Source organism: Colossoma macropomum, unplaced genomic scaffold (assembly GCF_904425465.1).
Source record: "Colossoma macropomum unplaced genomic scaffold, Colossoma_macropomum, whole genome shotgun sequence".
In the NCBI taxonomy this organism is placed as follows: Eukaryota; Metazoa; Chordata; class Actinopteri; order Characiformes; family Serrasalmidae; genus Colossoma; species Colossoma macropomum.
Genome location: NW_023494784.1, coordinates 18,058,129 through 18,079,398, shown reverse-complemented (window position 1 = coordinate 18,079,398; position 21,270 = coordinate 18,058,129). Strand labels below are relative to the sequence as shown.

Genomic DNA, 21,270 nt, shown 5'->3' with positions numbered 1-21,270 from the left:
AGTAAGTTTTTAGATTTTATGGAATTTTTAAATACAAATTAAATAAAAACTTTATTTAAAACATGCTGTTCCATGTTTTAGTCATGTACTGGCTAGCATTTTGGCTAGCTCACAATCCAGCCCTTTAAATTAAGCATATATAGAATGAGCCTTGCCCCTTTCTGCCTATTTTACTCTTATAGAATGCACTCAAGGGCCCATTTCTGATCACTGACTGTGGTTTCCTTGAAAGATGGTAAATGAGACCCTCGGAAGCGGCCGATAGGTGTACATCGATTTAGTTTTAAATTTCAATACACACTAGAACATTTTTTCCCCCGATTTCTTGATACTAGGTCTCTAGAAGTCAAAATTTTTGCTCAATTCACATTAACATTAAAAATACCTGAGTAAACAAGCATCTGTGGACTCTTCTTCTGTGACTGCATTTTATATTGATGTCACTGATCTTTACAAGAAGGCCATTTGTACAACATCTACTTGTAACAAACAAAAAAATCCAATAACTGCAAAATGACGTGTGGCTTTCTCCCTGTAGCTGTTAAATGCAAACTATCGATCAGTAAGGAGGACATTTACGAGCGAAGCACAGCGCTCTCTGTGTCTGGTGTCTTCCAATCTGGTGACAATGATTGCTCTTTCAGATACACAGACATATTGGCATTTGGCAGCGCTGTTGAAAAGCAATTACAGAGCAAGAGAGGCAAATCAGCGAAAGAGCATAGCCAGCTTACTGATCCCAGAGACAGTTGTTTCCCTGGGACAGAAACAGTAGAGTATTATCTTAAGTTGCATAACAAAATCAGTCAAGCTGGAGTCAGGCTCTTCTCTACTCCATTAATAGGGACAAAAACACAGAGTAAGAAATCCTGTTTACACAAGCTAGGAGTGCGATACAATAGCGCATTATTTAAAGCTTTAGTTTGGACAAACCATTACATTTACAAAAATTCCCATTTCCCTTGGGAATGTCATACATGTATGTCATACATTGTCAGAAACCAAGTATATTTTTTTAGTACAAATCTGATATCGATACCATACTGAGTAACTTATTTAGAATTAAGTAGTTATCGGTGAAAATGGGTGCAACGTACCTTAACAGTTAAATCATTAAAATCTCGCTGATTTTAAATGATGTGCATTATCTATCTATGCTACATTAGCTACCTTGAACTCAGTAGCACTGCAGTGGAGAAGAGTGGGTTTTCACATCAAAAAGACACTTCTGCTGTAGTGAAGTACATTTCATAGTTTTGATCCCTGCTCCTCTCTTGTCTCTTTCAACAACAGCCTCTGTAGCACAATGACAACAGGAATCACATCCGAGGCTAACGCATCAAAAGAGCTCTGAGTTTTACATATTGCTAGAGTGTCATTCTAGACATCTTGATCGACAGTGACAACTCACACTGTACATTTGAATAAACCATCGCGGACAACCAAAGCCTACAATCAATATGCTCACACTGTGTTTTTGATTAAAACTTCAATCCAACTGACATGCTATGTGTAATGCAGCCCCTAGAGACAGCTGTGTCTGTGGACAATTATCAATAAAGCTGTTTCATTCAAAACAACATGCTGCATATCCAAGTATGAGTAAAGGCACATGGTACTGGGCAGATACATGGCAGAAGCAACAATGCATTCCTACTCGCTAGCTAATCTTGCAAGCCGGACATCTAACTGTCCTCAGCAGCCCAGACCCGCTGGCCTAAGCTCTGTGGTCATCCTCAAAGTTCACACTTTGGTGATGTCAACAAAGTGTAAATTTATAGGGGGTGCCTGGTTTAAACATGTGCATTTAAGAACTTGTGTGCTGTGTGCTGCATGCAGCATATCATACTTTTTTTATTAGCCAATTTCCTTGTCTACAGTATCTGAATTTACAAAAAGTTAAGATGTTGTGCAAAATGTAAATAAAAACAGAATACAATGATGTGCAAATTATTTGACACAACATAAAAGACAACATATCAAATGTTTAAACTGAAATATAATATTGTTTTTCAAAAAAATACATCCCCATTTTGAATTTGATGCCAGTAACATTTCAAAAAGTTGGGAAAGAAGCAACAAAAGACAGGTGAAGCTGTGTAGTGCTGTCTTTTGGTGAATAGTGCAACAATTCAAGAATAACATTTCTCAATGTAAAATTTCATCATCTATGGTACATAATATCATTAAAAGGTTCAGAGAATCTGGAGAAATCTCTGTATGCAAGGGACAATGCTGAAAACCAATATTGGATGGCTGCAATCTTCAGGCCCTCAGGCAGGACTGCATTAAAAACAGACATGATTCTGTAGTGGAAATCTATGCATGAGCTCAGAAACACTCACAAAAAAGCTGTCTGTGAACGTAGTTCATTGCTGCATCCACGAATGCAAGTTAAAACTCCATGCAAAGGAGAAACCATATATAATAGAATATGGAAACGCCACCACCTTCTCTGGGCCCGAGCTCATTTAAGATTGACTGAGGCAAAGTGGAAAAGTGTCCTGTGGTCCAACAAATTAAAATTTTTAATTCTTTTTGGAAATCATGGACGCCGCATCCTCAGGTCAAAAGAGGGAGGGACCATCTAGCTTGTTATCAGCGCACAGTTCAAAAACCAGCATCCGTGATGGTGTAGAGGTGCATTAGTGCACATGGCATGGGTGACTTGCACATCTGTGAAGGCACCATTAATGCTGAACAATATCAACAGGTTTTGGAGCAACATGTGCTGCCATTCATGCTGACGTCTTTTTCAGGGAAGGCCTTGCTTGTTTCAGAGAATTATTAACAAAAGAATATCAAAACACAATCTGCATGTATTACAGCAGCATAGGGACAGGCAATTTTCAAAAAGGGGCTTCAAGAAAAACAAAACCGCAAGGAAAACATTAGAATGCGTTGGGAAACATGCAAGGATATCTCAAGTAAAAGCTATATGATGCTTCGAAATTCTTTTGTAATGTTGAAATATCAATGCTGTGATTGTCACAAAAATTTTCCAAGGCTCAGTTTAGGCACTCAGAGTGGGCAACTGTTTGATAAAGTTGGAAAAATCTTGTTGGATGCGGCCAGCATAGCGATGAACAGATATAAGATGCTCTGTTTATGTGTGTGAGACTAAGACTACTTGTTAGCTACACTAGCCTCATAGTAACAGTGCAAAACTATAAAAGTAAACCACTGACCAATCACGTCTTGCTGGAAAATCGCACAAAATGGCTAACTATCGCTTTAAGAGGCATTCAACATTCCTCTATTTTCTGGGTTTCTGTTACTGTAAGAACTCTCATGAAACTGGCTTTTGACACAAGTGATATTGATGAGAACATAAAATGATGAATCCCTGTTGATTCTACACCCTTTACACAAGAGCTAAACAGTATAAATCACTGTTTGACTTGGTGCTTGCACTGAAAAATCCACAGCTGTGTCCAATACTGGCAAACATAAATACGACTGTTGGTCACCCTCACTATGTTAATACGGAAAAATAAATTTCCGCTAGAAATATATCCAATGAACTTGACTTTCTTGCTGCTACTTTAGCTTTAATGATAACTGTAGCAACTACAGCTTAACCGAAAATGGCAAACCAGGTCCGTAACTACTCTACAAACCAGGCCCACAACTACTATGTCAACATCTGTCCTTAATCCGTTCTTAAATGCAGCAAATGAATAACTGAAAGAAACCTGAAGCATATAAGGCAACTAATAGCCAAGTCAAGTGAGTAGTGTTCCTGCATCCGTCTTCATTACATTCCAGTGAACTATACTTAAATAACATTTCACCAACATCTTATACAATATAGTACAGTGCCAAAGGGATTTCGGCCATGATTATAAACGTCAGTGGATGTAACAGAGAGAGTAGCTGCCTCATTACACCCATGCTGAAATAACCAAGTGTGACAGAGAGGCCCTCACTTACACGCTACATGTCTGGTCTATCCATCTCTGGGTGCCGGGCTTGTTTTTCCTGGCGGCCCTCCAGACTTAGAATACCAGTGCTCTTTAGCAAGAGCAGGACACACACCAGGAAGCGTCAGGGTCAACAGTAAGCCTCCATAATTAGACATTGGAATTCCCAGCCATCAAGATGCATGCCTTGTGAGAGCGAACATATAGGAGGAATCTATCAGTGCTTTAAAGCGCACATAGGAATGATGCACCAGCTTACACAGTTTGTGAAGGACTGCTTTTGATGTTGCGACACTGCACTGCGAGTTCATTCAGGAGGTTTGTGTGGAAAAACAAAGTGGCATGTACGGGATTTGTAATATTTGCCTTAAAGTTCAGTTAGCCATTAAGGACAAGTTTGCTGTACTAATAAGTATACAATTTAGCTTTCAATCATATTAAAAACTGATGCTCTGTTTTACCCAACAGTTTTGTAGAATTTCTCATAGAGCTGTCATATTGTTTACATTGGAACTGGTTCTATAAGCAGTGCATGATACATTCAAGGTAAATGCTCTTTGACACATACTGTTACACCTAGAACAACACAGCTCACCTTGGCTTTTTTAAGTACACAGTATTCCAGGTAGACTACTAAACCTGCGTTTATTCCTTATACTGAACTTTCTTACTGTCTGTTAACTACACTTTGTCACTCAAATTAGTCAAAAAAGTAAAAAAAATCATATTTACACTTACAGTATTGTTCCGTAATCAATTCCAAAATATCTCAACAACTGTCTACAGGCAGGCTAAATTTAATTTGAGTGAATAACCTCATAATAAAAATGTTCTCACAAATGTTTCTCTGTTCACAGAATTCTTAAGCCCCTGCCCCTTTTGTGTAAAATTTCTAGTGCCACTGCAAAACCTGTGTAAAACCTCGGTTGCAGCTGGAATTTTATGGAACAGTGCTGCTGTTCATTTTTGTTTTCTTTTTGCTTGTCACTTTCAGTTTATGTGAGACGACAGCACTGCATCAAAACACTTTGCAGATAATATAGAGACGACAGGCTTTGAGAGTCTAGGTATGTAACTGCTGCACCATTTAAGGTGAAAACGGAAAATTCAAATAAGAAGCTGACGAAGAAGAAGTTGACTTCAAGCTTCATTGCGTTATCACTCCAGGTCGAGCAAATTATTATCCAATAATCCAATATCTTATATTGAATCAAAGTCCGACGCACGAAAGGAACCTGCCGCCATGGAATTGTTTATGCTACCATGGTTACAATCACCATGAGGTCTGAAATGCACACACAGTCAAGATCACACAGAAAAGCTTTTAGCTGTATTTCTTCAAACCTGACTTTGTTTAATGATCAAGTCACATATCTTTAGAATTATTTAGATAGTTTTGATATTTACAGTCAAGTTGATATTAGATTCAGTATTAGAATACCTTTGTCTCTAATGTTATTTCAAATAAAAAAGTACCTCCACAAAAATGCCCTTTTGAAACACTTCAGCTCCTGGTGCCAGTCTGCGCAGCTGCCTGCAGGGTATATTCCCTGATATTAAAGTAATATGTGCAAGCATGTTGTTGTAACTGTAAGAAAGATGAAACTGCATTTGCAGAGACTTGTGTCCATTTAACCTGGTGCGTTCAGTAGCTGCATTCCAAAAGCTATGCTGCGGTCCAGAAAGGAGGGGCCTCGGTAGCACTGTCCTATGAAGGCTCTTCATTACATTACATTCAAAAAAATGCCAAATTACATTACATACAAACAATCAACCAGACACCAAAAAGGAGCAGGTGCATGAAGTTTGTTGGAAACATACTGCTGAATAATAGTAAAGTTCTGGCAAGCAAAACATTCATTTGTTTGTAATAACTATTACTGCTATTAGTAGCGAGTGCTATACAAGTTCATCCAGCATACTGGCTAAAATTCTTTTTAAGGTATTAGGTTTTGTCATTACCATTAAATAAATGCATATAACACGACATACCAACAGTACAAATCACGCTGATTCCCTCACCTCTCATTTAGCGAGTTGCAGCCTGAGGAAAGTTAGTCTAGTTTATTGTCAAAGGAGCAGACATCAGATTGTAATGAGTTAATGAGTTAACTGAGGGAAAAGACAGTGGAAAGAAAAGCCAGACGGCTAACTAGCCGTTAGCCTGTAGCACAGCATGGAGACTAGCTGGCTTTCTGTGTGCACCGCCTATGGCGTTCCTCTAGCTGCTTCAAGAGATCTTAGCTAAAACTGACAGTGTGAACGGCTTGTAATATTTACTAAATTCCAGCAGCGCCTGACAGTCGCAGATTAAAGCTTAAGTGTAGAAGACGCAGAAAGGTGACTTTCGCATGTAAAACAACATTCAGCGCTCTTTTTGCCCGGGTCAGAGAAGCTGTTGTGGACTCATACATACACTCACCTTTATTTCATTAGGGTTATAAAGCAATACTGACATCTGTCTATATATTGTTAATTTTTGGTTTTTACTATTTCGTCCAATTAATACATTTTAGATTTACTTCAGTTGTTAATTATGGTTCTTATTAAAAGTTAAGGAACAGCCATAATAATACCCCACTGTTAATCTGTAAGAAAAGGTTTACTTAAGCATCCAATATGGTTTTATTTGCAAAAAAAATATGTAAATACATTATACCGTGATATATACCAAAATAGTAACCCTAATTATGCCATGACATAATTTTAACCCATACTGCCCAGTACTACATGCTATCATGCAAGTCAAAAACAGCTCAACTCACTTCATTCACTTCACAACCTCTTAAGCAGATGCACAATTAAAAAAACAGTGTACTGTACATTTTAATGCACATTTTATTGGCCTTTTTAAATATTGTGCAGTAATGTGCACAGCACTTTTACCAATAGTATTGGTAAAAGTATTTCTTCTTTGGGTCAAATACGCTCGCAAAGAATTATGGGTAAAGGAAGACTGTGAAGAACACTCTGGAAGGGTCCTCAAAACTGGTCAAATGCTGCATTTGAACGGTTCTAAAAATGCTACCAACCTACACTGCAGCCTGGTTTTTGGAACACAGCTAAAATGACTGTTTTGTGGCAAATATTTATAGCTAATAAAATATATTTTATTTTATAGCAAACTATCATTTTAAGGAAAGATCAAATATTTTTAATTCCTTAATTTTTAGAAAGGTTACATTTTGTAGGTTGTGCCTTTCAGAAATCACATAAATGACCATGAAAACCTGTGATTTGTGTCTCGAGTAGAAATTTGTAGTGAGTGTCATTCAGCACTAGTCTTGCAATGCTTTGCCAGCCGTTTTGGTATATGAAGAAAGGCACAGAAGGCATGTGAAGGAGATTTCCTCAATAGTGAGCAGTGTCCTGCTGCAGTGAGCTGAGCGAATGGCCTGACCCTTTCTCCTTTTCAGTCTGGCAGATCCCCCAAGGAGACTGCCACAGCCACTCTGATAAATGGAGCATTATTTGGCATCTCTGCTTGTTAAGTGAAGAAAACCAAGTGTGTAAGAATGAGTTGTCAGAGCTGTTTACCACCTCTGCCAAAGAGCAACGCCCAGTGGCTTTGCAGATAATAATTGGATTTACCAGGAGCTCCAGGGTCATTAGTAAAAGATCCTTAAAGCAAAACAACATTTCTTTTCAGCCCATTTTTAGGAGATTTGATTAGAACAATGGCTCTGATTTCTAATAAAGGTCATTCGCAGAAAAAAAGGGTTTTGAAACTAGTGTATAAATGCATGAAGAAAGGATGTGTGTTGTATCTTTGCCAACCGTTCTTTTAATGTACGATATTGCATGTTTTTCTTGATTCACCAATCCATCCTTCACTCACAAAAGCATTCTTTTGTAATAACTGTTGCCAGGTTGGATGATCTTTACGGAACTCTGGCAAAAAACGAATTCAACTTAGTTAGAGTCGTTATATAACGTTAAGTTACGCTACCAAGCAAGATGATGTTGTTGTAGCTAATATGAATTTGAAATAAGACTGTGACTGATTACAATAATAATCTAGCAATTATTTTGACGGTTAATCAAGTTATCATATACTTATATGCAATTTATAACACTTCATTTATTACTTCATATACACCAACCAGCCACTTCATTAAGTACACCTCCTATTTCATTCATTGTCCTTTTTAACAGCTCTTTATTCTTAGCTCTGCAGTGACACTGGCGTGGTGGTGGTGAGTTATTGTGTGTTGTGCTGATATGAGTGGATCAAACACAGCAGTGCACTACAAAATGAACCTGTATGGTAAGTGGAGCTAAGAAAATGGACATTGAGTGTAGATACAAGGAGGTGTACTTAACAAAGTGGCTGGTCAGTGTATATGAAATTTGCAACCACAAACATACATGCACTTGTGAGGTCCTGCTAGTGTGGGTTTCCTGGTTCAGTGATGAACATAGAAGTGATTTGAATGCTAATAGCGCTAATTGCCTCGTGGGAATCTTATGACTGCCAAATCAGCTTTATAATGACCTGTGGATACCTGATTTATTGTTTAAATTCCAAAATAATTACTTAACCGATGCACAACAACTACTGATTTTTTTTAAATTGAGAACTGATTTTATATGAGTGAATGTGTCAGCCCTAATTGAAACGAGGTAGATAAGAAACAACAGCAACAAATATGCCAGCTCTCGACATGATAGTGCCTATAAAAAGAGCCTTAAAATACGAAGGAGAGTTTGGAGTCATTCTTGAAATTAAGGGTGGGCAATATGGCAAAAATATAACATCATGATACTCAAAGACATTTTCACGATACATGATATGTATCATAACATTGAGCTTTTCTGTTGGAACTGATAAAACAGACCCACAGTGTCACACTTAATACTACTTAAAACAAAGTGCGCAATCATTTTTATTTTCGCTTACTGTTGATTCACATACTGTGCTGCACTAAATCCAATTCAATAAGCTGAATTTTTCTCTTTGTACTGAAACAGAAATTTGGACAGTGTTCTTTAAGGACTGATATCAACAACATGCTCACAAAAGCAAATAGTGACATAATCTATCACGATAAAAGATAAATATCATCATATTGCCCAACCTACATGGAACACCAGTTCTCTACAGTAAGACTGAGGTCTGTAGGCAAACTGTTCTGTCTGTTACATGGTAGCTAACTGTACTATTTCAACACAAATCACTCTATATGTGAAATAAAGGCTGTGCCATGCAACTGTGTGTTCGCCAATATATCACTGGTAAGAACATTTTGATTGCAATGGCCACACAGGCATTAAGTTGTCCTCTGTGGAACATACCACATTAACCATGCAATGACCATTGCATTAATTCATTAGCAATTTGCAATTTTGCTCTACAACAGCATCATTATGGCAAAAATCAGAGTATGAACCTAACTTTAGTCTATTTACATTCCAGTAACAGGATCCTATCTACTAATGGTGTTACTGCGCAAAGGACTGAGCCTGTTGAGAGACCGGAGGCAATAAAACTTGTTCTGACAGTTCAGAGAGTCTTGCTAACTCCTAAAACTGAACAGCACAAAGATTTTCATGCTTGTGTGGGGTGAGCGGGGTGAGCAAAAGCCACATGAGCACAAAAGCTTTTATATAGATGAACGTTCCCAAATATGCCCTTATTTTAGGCAAATTATTGAAAGCAACAGAATAACCTGGATTAGTTTATCCTCAGTACAGCAATAATGATTAAGAGAGTTTATTTGTTTAGCACTGCAGTGCAGCTCATGGAAATGACCTGAACACTGCATGAATGAGAAATGACACATCTCCAATAAACTTTCAGTTTCAGAATGTTACATCTTTTTGTAATTGTGACGGTTTGTTAATGGGTTTGAATGGACAATGCATGTTTTAAACAAGGCTAAAAACTTTGAGTTCAATGATTTTAAACAATTACAATTAAATTTAATGTTTTTTTTAATGACTTAAGAAAGAGCAGGTGGAAAAATAAAACAATTGGAGCTGACATTTAATCAGAGGCTTGTTACAGTTTAACGCTTTTTTACAGTAGCCATAAAATGCAATTCTGCCTTATTTGGAGGTTTCTACATTGGAACACTCAGCATTGTTGGAATATACAGTACTGTATAAAAGTCTTAGACACCTAAGCACATTATTTAAAACCCTTTATCTTAACAATAAGTGTTTGTATTTCTAAAATGACCACATCACTAGAATCAATGCAAACCGACATAAATACAGGAAAAGTGTCAAGAATTTCATTTTTTCAAAAAGAACTGGTTGATACCTTAAGAGCTTTCGAAGGAAATGTGTACGATTTACAAAACCACAATGGACTTTAGTCTTCATAAGTAACAAGCAAGTTAACATTAAAATAAGTGTTGTTACTGTGTCATATGCTATTTCTTATTGTGGCAGTTGTAAACGATTTTTATTATCAAGAAAGCTGCAGCTGTGCTGTCCATTTTATTTTGGCACAGCTGTCTTTCGTGGAAAAGTCTGTGCTGTTTTCATCGCAGGGGTTCGCACTCCTTCCATTTCAGCCCTCTTGGCTTAATTGTAGCTGAACACAGAGTCACAACATTTCACACACACAGAGCTAACAGTGTCCTAGTTAACCTGATAACAGAGTTACAGGAAAAAATATTTTATTATATTATTGATTAAAATATTCAAGTCTATTTGGGTTCCACAAGAGTAACAGCCACTAGGGAGCCTGCAGAAAGAGAATACCCAGTTACACTTCATGATATATGGAGCTGTTTACTGTTCTAGAAGTACTGACCATCCCCACGATACACTCAGAAAAGCATACTTTAACATAATTTATCACAATAATGATAACATATAGTCATATGGCCCAAACCAAGCTCAAAGAGTGAGGGTCCTAAGACCACAAGCCTGACTTTGTCCAAACTGATGTGAACCTATTTGAATGCTTATCAGACATACTGCCTTAATCAGTGTACAATGGTTCAAGACAATAACCCACTTCAGAATAAACACCAGTAAAACATTACCTGACACTTGATCAATCTAATTCCATAAAACCTCTGGTCTACTAACACAACAGTCCACCTGATAAGAGAAGCTGTATCTACCCAGAGTAAAACATCTCAGCCCAAAGTTTATCAGCAGGAGATTGGAACTGTGAGAAGGAAGCTGGTTATTTCCAGCCACTCTGCTATCCGCTGAGTGTATATATTTCACTGAGAATGTGCTCTGCAGACCTCTGCAGTGATTTGTGAAGGCCTTTTAAACTAGACTTTGATATACACTGTGGGAACTGGCCATCAAGTTTAAACGGCAGGAATGGAATTTCCTCTTACGTTACAAGAACTGCGAGGACATGACCCTTGCGTTATGCTCATCTAAAGGGAAAGTCGCCCGTCTAACTCACGCTACACTACATGCTAAATAATAAAGGTACCAAAAAGGTTCTTGGAGCGATGATATAGAAGAACCAGATTTGGATCCCTGAGGAACCTTTTAATGCATGTTTTTTCAAGGGAGTACTTCAGCACTTTTTAATCTAATCTCTATCTGACACACCTGTAGTGTAATTACTCGACAATAATTTCAACATAGGGCAATAAGATGATGGTTTATTGTTATGGTATTAACTTCTGACATAATATGTTTTTCCGATCATGGATATTGTCAGCACGTACAGAACACTGATGAACTGCATGTTTCAATAAAAAAGAAGGCATAAATAGTATTTTTTAACTGGATTAGTGCAGTGTGGTATGTGAAATGATGAATAAAAATTGTACTTGCAATTTTTATTCGACACTTGCAAAGAAAACAGTTGCAATCGTTTTCTCTAAATTAAGCTCCAGACCTGTTTCTTTTGGCCAAAAAAAACAGTATATCCACTTTTTTCTGGCTTGGGGCTTGAAATCTGAACACTGTGCACCAGACTACCAGTTAGCTATGATTATGTGGTCACGTACACAACCTATCAGTTTTTTATTGCTTCTGGTTGGTCTAACTCATGTACATGGAGTTCACAAGGTCTGTGTTACTTCCCCACTTAAAACTTGCTAATATAGCTTTGTTGATAATTGTACTTTTTCAAAATGCAGTTTCGATATAAAAACTATTAATCTTCCCAAGGACATGCAACAAAAATGCTCTTGGGGAAAAAAAAAGCTGAGCTGCATATCCAAGGCATGCAGAAAATGTTGGGGGGAAAAAGGCATCACGTAGCGTACAGAAGGATCTGAAAATAGCCACCATACAGACATCCCACTCAGTACATGGAGAAAGAACTGAAACCCACACGTTGAAATATGCTGCTTTAATACACCATGCTGATAATATTTCGGGGTCATGCATCTTTGTCAGATTTCGTCTTCTGACACAGTGTTACAAACACCTCCTGCCACTCGATCCATCTGACAGGGAATGCAGTGTCATTGTCTGCAGTATATTTTATACACCCTGTTCAAATTGTGGTTAATGAATAATATACACCTTTATCTCTTTCGTCAAAAGGTACGACCTTCTGCCTCTTCACTAGTAAGCTGCAGCTACAGTAGACTAGACTGTGCAGTGGACTGTAAAGTTAAGTAATAAGAGTTGCTCAAGTTAACGTGCACTCAGTTATTGTCAGTGCAAGCCCCTCAGGTCAAGGGTTAGCGGCTTTGACGTGTGAAATTTCACACGTAACACTGTTACCTACAATGACGATGCAATACTCAAATTACACAAATCAAGCAGCTGTCAAAGATTAAACCATCAAAGCAGGCATGTCAGTAATTGTGAATTCAGTGTGTGCACGTCTAGAATTTCTTCTTGTTTACATATGGATTAGAATTCAGCCAGTTAAGCGCCAAAGTATTACAACAGTTTCTCTGCATAATGTCTAAGCCTTTCTTTGTCCTGTTCATCAATAGTGGGCCCTCTCAGGATCACCACTGAGCAGGTATTATGTGGGAGGTGGATCTGACATGATGAGGGGGGTGTGCTGCTGAAGTTTTTAAACACAAGCTAGAATAAGAATTGTCCACCAACCAAAAATATCCAGCCAGAAACTGACCACTGATTAAGGACGAGAGGATGACTAACATAAAGTGTGCAGCAACAGATGAGCTACAATCTTTAACTTCACCTCTACAAGGTCGGCCAACATGGTAGGTTTGTAAAATCACAATTCTCAAATAGTTCAGGCCTACTTGTGGGGGTCCTGACCATTCATAAGCATGGCAAAGAATGGTTGACACCTTATGCAGAGAAAATAGATGGATAACAATTACAAAACGCACCTCTGTGGTAAGTGGACCTTGTATCTATACTCTTTGTTAATTTTATCAGCTCCACTTACCATATAGGTGCACTTTAAAGTTCTACAATTACAGACTGTAGTCCATCTGTTGCTCTACACCCTTTGTTAGCCCCCTTTTACCCTGTTCTTCAGTTGTCAGGACCCCCACAGAGCAGGTTTTATTTGGGTGGTGGATCATTCTCAGCATTGCAGTGACACTGATGAGGCGGTGACATGTTAGTGTGTGTTGCGCTGGTACATGTGGATCAGAAACAGCAGTGCTGCTGGAGTATGGCTGATCTGTGTACGTATGTATGCATATAAAGCCTACACTGTGTTGGTTCTCTAGCTCAGGGACACTCCACTTTTTTGCTCCAACCCAACTCCCAACACAGAGGGATGGAGCAAAGGAGTGGACCGATAACTACTTGGAGAGCCACTGCCATAAAGCACACCTGTTACACTGTACAGCTTATGCAAACGATGGAGAGCAACAGCAGCAGCTTTATTTCAACAGCGTGCATGAAGTCAACAACCAAACGGATGTGCTGAGCGATGGCTGTCAATGCACCATCTCTCTTACACAAACCAGCACCTTGTCGTGGAGTCGTACGGAGCGCTTTGCATAAAAAACGCCGCAGCACCTGCATGACCCGCATGAACATGGAGCAGAGGTGCGGGAAGAGGAAGAGAAAGAAGAACCTCAGGTGATCTAACAGCTCGGATAAACTTCACCTAGCCACTTATTCTCAACTTATTCTCCGAGCTTCTGCAGTGTAAAAGCTCACCCACCTCACAGTCTCCACTAAAACCGCAGGACGCGCGAATATAATAACGAGGCTGAAGTTGAGTTTCCTATCCGCCAGCTTCTTGCTCGAATTTTCCCGTTCCACCTTAAATGGTGCACCAGTTACATTCTAGCGCCCGAAGCCAGAACGTAACTGCTGCACCATTTAAGGTGGAACGGGAAAATTTGAACAAGAACCTGACTCCAGCCTCGTAGTATAATTTGGTTATAAGCCTCGTTAGCCTACAAGGTGCTAAAGTACCCCCGCGCGCGCCTCCTCTCAGCCACCTCAGTCTCACTCTACTCGGTGTTTATGATGGTCAGAGCCGTCAGAACTGTAAAGTTTCTCAAAGAAACCAGATGAAGTTGTGATGAGTGGTTTGTGGCACTGACCTGAGATGCCTCCCCCGATCACAATTACGTCGTATGTGTTGGCTGCCATACTGCTGCTCTTCTTATGCTGCTGCTGCCGCCGCTGCTGTGTTGCTGCTGCTGCTGAGAGGACCAGCGCCACTCGCGCCTCGTTAAAGACGAACAGAGGGACAACAGACACACGCAGACCACGCCCATTGATCAACACCAGCCATGCCCACTGATAAGGGCCACCGTCAGTCGCCCCGCCCCTTTAGCAGAAAACAGAGGGTTACAATAATTAGGTAATTAAGTGCATATAAACCAGTTCACTTATCATTTTATTAATTGCTGTTATATCAGTTTTATCTTTTACAGTATAGACTGAAATACTTAAAGATATTTCAGTATTTTATTTTGCTATTATTTAAATATTTCAACTTTTAGGGAACACCAACATTTATTTATTTAGAGCAGTTTCAGGCTGTGGTTTGATCACCACTTTCTGATGTTAATTTTAGTATAAATTCATTCTTAATGGTTTACAGCTTTGTCAGTCATTGAGGAATCATCTACAGCTCTGTTGGACTCATTTCTCCTGTTTACATGGCTTCCAAGAAATTAATTGATATATTAAGTTGCAGATTCATAAATTTATCTGCAACATTTCTTTTTTGTGTCATTGAAAATGGTGATCCCAAACTTTTTTTTTTAGTGTACACTATATGGACAAAAGTATATGGACACCTGTTCTTCACACCCATATGAGCTTATTGGACATTCCATTCCAAAACAATCGGGATTGATTTGGAGCTGGCCTAGAACAGTCTCCACTCTTCTGTGAAGACTTTCCATGAGATTTTGGAATGTGTCTGGGGGAATGTGTGCCCATTCAGTCAAAAAAAAGCATTTGTGAGATCAGGCACTGATGTTGGATGAGAAGACCTGGCTTACAATCAACGTTCCAATTCATCCCAAAGGTGTTCATAGGGGTTGAACTCAGGGCTCTGTGCAGGCCAATGGAGTTACTCCACACCAAACACATCAGACCATGTCTTTATGCATCTCACTTTAAGAAGAAAATTCACAAACTTTGTCTGTGGGGATTGGATTATATATATATATATATATATATATATATATACATATATATATATATATATATATATATATATATATATATATATATATATATATATGTAACTACATAAAAAGCTACATCTTATTATTTCTTTGTCACTAAAGTCAACCTGAAATTCAATTCTATAATATCTCTCATAAATTAATATCTCGGTTGATTTTAAGCACAATTCATTGTCCCTGTCTATTACATAAAATACATTTTAAAAATGGTCAGTCACAATTGCTTTTATAGTCCAATTTAGTTGTGACATGCATATAAAATACAATTGATTATGTGTCACGGTAGTATTTCGCACAGTGTCCTGAACGCTTCATGTTGTGCACGCTGAGGTAAAATATTTCACATCTCACAGTGAATCTCTCTGTGGAAATATGAGAGTGCAGCACTCCCTCTAGTGGACCAGTTTGCTTCACTGTAATGAATCCTGGGAGCCGGTAGAGGCTCCCACAGGCTCTCTGGAGATTCAAACTGTACTTTCGTGTGAAGTGTACAACTGGTGTTTAATTCTACAAATCAGACTCACGGGAATATAAAATGTTGGTCATTTGGTTACCTTGTGTTTAATGGTGGCACTCCTCATGTTTTATTCCATGTCTTAATAAACTGTTGCTGTTAACTGAAAGCACACATGTAAGAGTACCACAGTTACTGAAAAACAGTAAAAGTCTCACACGACGTAATGAAAGGTTCAGGTAGAAATGTGCACAGGTCTGGATGTTAAACATGTCCTGTCCAGATGGCGCTGTGTGTCTGAAAATGTGTGCACTCCAGCGTCCATAATGGACATATTGCAGATAATCCAAATCCAGTGCTGATCTCATTCAGCTGAGTAAGCTACTAAAACTCCACGCTAGCACCTTTCCTGCTGCCCTCTCTAGACCTGAGGGATGATCGGGAGTGAGAAAAGGCCTTCACCCAGATACAGCGATAAGAATAGCAATATCCAGCTTGGACCCTGGAGGTCCCTCCTCTTCTGGGCCTCGTCCACATACCTTTACTGAGGTGTCTGTTTCAACCTCTGCATAGTGGTGGTGGTGAGCACTGTTAAATGTAAAGAGCGCACATGCGCAATGTGCTGCAGAAACCTGAAACAAATGATCTGATATCAAGCCCAGACTCAGAGCCAGAGCCCAGTGCTGAAAGATTCATTTTGTCATTCACTAGTACATCCACTAGAGTGGGCTGTTGCTACACTGTTTGCAAGCTTGCAGCATTTGTATCAGCATCTGAAGCAAGCAAATTTAAAGTCATTTTTCTAGTTTAAAAGGCCAATACCTTACATTTCACTTCTGTTGCATTTCCCCCCTAAGGTCCAGTTATGATGTTTGTACGTTTTATGCACCAAAAATAGTCATTGTTCATTTTGACATGGGCATTTCTCAATCTTTCTCACTTATGATGAAACAGGCTGTTTTTGATATTGTGCCTTTAAAACTGATACATTTAATGATCTTTGTTCTGATTGGCTGTCCTGTACTGTACCATTCAAAAAGGAGTCCGGGTTGAAACACTCCTTACAACTTCAGCATGAATGAGTGTGGCTAAACTGCTGTAGGCTGTGTTGGCAGATATAGGTACATGTGCCATTTTTTACCAACATCACAAAAAATGAGCTTAGTTTCTGTACATGGCTGTAGACTGTAGGGACTGAAGAGTGAATGGTACGTTTTGAAACTATAGCAATGTGTACTTGGTACGCTAGTGTTGTAATCAAGACTGCTAGCTCTGAGTCTGAGTCAAGACCGAGACTGAGACACGCTGAGCCCGAGTCAAGACCAAGACTTTTAATGGTCGAGTCCGAGTCAAGACCGAGACCGGGAGTGGCCAAGACCAAGACAAGGCCAAGACCTCTTTTTTTTTTCAGAAAAAAAAAGAAGTTCATTTGTAGTTAATTGTACATTTATTATCATTTACTAACATTATATTATGTTATATTATATGTGATATTATGTAACATAAAATAAATAGCCTAAAACTACATTGTCCGTAACACCATAATTACAGTAAAAATGACTGCTGAAAAGAGAAGTTAATGAACTACAATGAATGATTTATTTTCTATCAACAAATTTGTTAACAATGTAATAAGGACAGTGAACTACAGTTGTCAGTATTATTATTCTTCTAATGCTAGTGATATTTTCTGACAAGGAGTTCCACCTAAAATGGTGCCTGAGTGCCTCAGTGGCCTGAGACACCAGAATGAAACAGCTAAACAGGAAAATTTGAACAAGAAGCTAGTGAGTAGATATAGATAACTTATTAAATGATCAACTTGTTCATAATTCAATGACTGAGATGTAAACAAAGTCATTCAGAGTGGGTTGATGTGAAACCATCCACTGAGAAACTTGCTGATTTGGATTTCTTCAAAGTTGATAGGAACCAGGGGTCACAATGTCTACAACACGAATATAGGCATTTTATTTATTATCCAAATCAACTTGTGAACCTACACGTCTTTAGTTTTTAGATGTGAGGTTGATGATGCTAAAATTGTGCTAAATCTAAAAAATAAGCTTTCTTTGGGGCCTATTTTGCCTTATAACCACTGCATGTACCCCTTCACCGTGAATGGATATTAAAATATACATTTTAGGACAGAATCTTACCTTAAAACTATAGTAAAACAATGTTTCAGGCATCATCCAACTAATTCATAAGTACTTTGTGTATTTATTTTCTGTGAGAGAGCCTTTAGAGGCATTAAATTCCTCAGACGTCTGGTTCCTATCACCACCATAGTGAACAATTCTGATTAGCTAAGTATATTTAGAATAGCACGTTTCACCTCAAACCACTCTGAATGACTAGATCTTAACCATTTAATTACACCGAAATGTTTTTAAAAATTGAGAGAATTCCCCTTTAAATGCCTCTAATCACTAAACTGCATTATATTTAAACATGATATTGTATGTTATATTTATAAAATAGCACACTTTTCTGGTGAAGATGCTGTACAAAATACAGCAGGTTTATAATAACCGCCACAGGCAAAATAAGCATAGGCAGTCCATTTCTTACTCACTCTCAGTAATGAAAAATGGCAGCTGATATTAACCTCACTTTAATGAAGTGAGAAGACAGAAGCCATTTTTCTCTCTTTCTATATGCGTTAGGCGCTTTGCTTGTCATCTTATTGAGAATCTAAAGGATATTGCATTCAGTGCTGGCTTGAATCGCCACAACAGCTTATTTTCAGGCCTACTTCTTGGCACTGAGTGCTCCCACTGATTTGTATGTGTACAGCGTCTTTGTAATTTACATCATGTTTTTCAGACTTGGCAGAACTTACCTCAGTGCTTTCGGTAATGACAGTTTTGGAACATGTAAAATGGGAATCAGCTGTGTAGGCACGGTCCAAAACTCGGCTTAAATGAACAGTGACCTCCAGGTGCTTTTATTGTGACCATACTGTAGCATGACTTTAATCATTTAGCCTTGAATTGTCATGTTATTTGACAGATACTGAGACATACAGGAACACATAAAAAGTGTTCCTGCCGTCCCTGGAGAGCTAACTGTGTGCAATGTGATGCAGCATTTAACTAGGTGCATTTAACAGATACATCACAGGAGAAATGTTTTAGGGCAGCCATAAAAACACACAGAGCTCAACTGACAAGCATCATCTGGATTGTCCGTCATGCTGTCAAATTAGCTATTAGGTTAATTATAGCGCAACTGAAAGTCACATTGTATCGATGGGCCAGAGCATGTGCAAGAAGGCAGCTAGCGCAAAGCAGACAGGCAGCCGAAACAAAAGGAAACCATTTATTGGATTCACGTGTGGAGCCTGAAAAACTGTCAAGTTTGTTCTTGATTACAAACGTGTCCAGCAAAGCGCACACCACAATTTCAAAAGGGGTACAATTTCAGCAGAGCACGGACAAAGTGGGTTTCATAGAAGTGTGTTATCTCTCATCATGAAGTGATGGACTTCTGATGCTATCTTAAAGCAATGCAGCGTTCTTTTGTGGTTTTAACATAGGCCATAGACATTACTCTGGGCAAAGCTTTCTGTCAGCACGGCAAAGGGGTGAGCAATATGAGGATATGTACCATTATTGTGAAAGATTATGTCACATAAGGTCTCAATAGGCGTTATTCACTCATATCTTACGTTTTTTCATAAATTTGTTCTTGAGAAATGTCCTAAGAAAAAGTCTTTCAAAAATTCTTTTCTGAGCACGTTGTGATTTGGCGACATCTCTGGTGGAAATGTGTAATTGCATGCATCATGTAGCGAAACATTTTGCAGTTTGTGCTTCGAACCCCTCAAGCTAGGCCACCACCGCTAGATTTTTAGCCTGATTTTAACCACGATTTGCCCTTATCTGACAAATTTTCATAATCTGGAGCTATTTGCCAGGTCAGGATTTGGGTCGGAAGTGACTTGCTGCGGACAATCTGGTCGCACCAGAAGGGAAACGAGTCACCCTTTAGCTTTCTTATTTAGCTTTGGAGTAATCGAAGGGGCAGACATTTTCAAACATGTTTGATTTTTTACAACTTCCAAGTCCTGTAATGTGAGATGGTTAGCGACATTACTCAAAGAGTGATACAGGCAACAGCCAATGAGAGAGCTAGAAGAGTGGAGAAAAAAGGGGAAGAGATGTGTATGCACGTTGCACGTGCAGCAGATGATGGAGATGCAGAAGCTCCTTTATCATGTTTACAATGTGTGGATCCAGACATCAAGTCACTCTCTTTACAATTTCAATTCAACTGCCACTTTGTCATGAAATATTTCTCTACCTCTCACTGTGATGTCTGCGTTTCTCACCTCATATTCATCTTGCTATGCATAAAAGCACGAGCCTGTCTGGTTTAGCTTTGTTTGTATCACATGATAATGGCAAGATCTGGGATTTTGAGTGCCTTTTTGTAGCCAGAACTCTTTATGTATGTGATACCTTCGTCTAGTGTGCACACCCTCCCAACAAAAAGACAAGAAATTGCGTAAAAAACTGATGTCAAGTTTGTGAAGCTCACTGTCATGAAGGGTACACCTAGTTTTACTCCAGCAGATGAATCTGATGATTGTGAATGCTTTCAGAAGAGATTTCAAAGAGGACTCAGTCAAAACCTGGTAAACGGCAGGTGTTTTGAGGATGTAAGTGAATTACTTGCTGCTTCCATATCTTCATCAGTATATGTTGATTTTGTATCTTAACACTAAGCTGGCCCTTCTTTTTTAGCCAGTGTGATTGATGTTAATACATAAAGATGTATGACGTGGTCTGAAAAACTCTAGCGAAAGCCAACTCTGCACCTTTAACTTTTACCTATTGTTTCAGGCTTTACAGGGTGACTTGCAGCAGCACATGCACACCATGTTTTAGAGTGTTTATTCCTCCTGACTCAGTAAAGCAAACTTACATTTACAGAACACTGACCAACTTCGTCACAAAGACATTATAATTAATGCTGTTTAACTGGATTTAAAGCAGTTTAGAATGTGAAATGTTGAACAAAAATCATTGTATTCATAGTTTTTGATAGTATTTTTTAAATGTGGCATTACTGGTTCTCTTTTTTGTCTGTTACAACTTATCAGAAAAACGGAATATCGTGATACATATCGTGCCACAGCAAAGTCTTGAGGTATTGTGATGGTACTCCATATCACCCACCCCTACCACTGGACTTACTCCTGCTCAACATGATGTCTTTACTGCACAGATTTGGCCAGATTACCACATTGACAAAGTAAAAAAGCCATAAGGCCTACATAATCCAAACGTAGTTTTAAAATTTTAAATTTTTTCCATGCTGGCTTAGTTGTGTGATTGTAGCACATTTTGAAGACAGT

At 38.6% G+C, this 21,270-nt stretch overlaps 1 protein-coding gene across 1 annotated transcript in view; it reads right to left on the bottom strand.

Moving 5' to 3' along the window:
- mao (monoamine oxidase) overlaps positions 1–14,512 on the bottom strand; it is a 52,153-nt gene extending 37,641 nt beyond the window's left edge. Inside the window, exon 1 of the mRNA XM_036584078.1 lies at positions 14,351–14,512. Within this exon, the coding sequence (XP_036439971.1) occupies positions 14,351–14,399 (49 nt within the window). The 5' untranslated portion in view covers positions 14,400–14,512. The remainder of the gene's footprint in view (positions 1–14,350) is intronic.
- Positions 14,513–21,270: the final 6,758 nt, after the last annotated feature.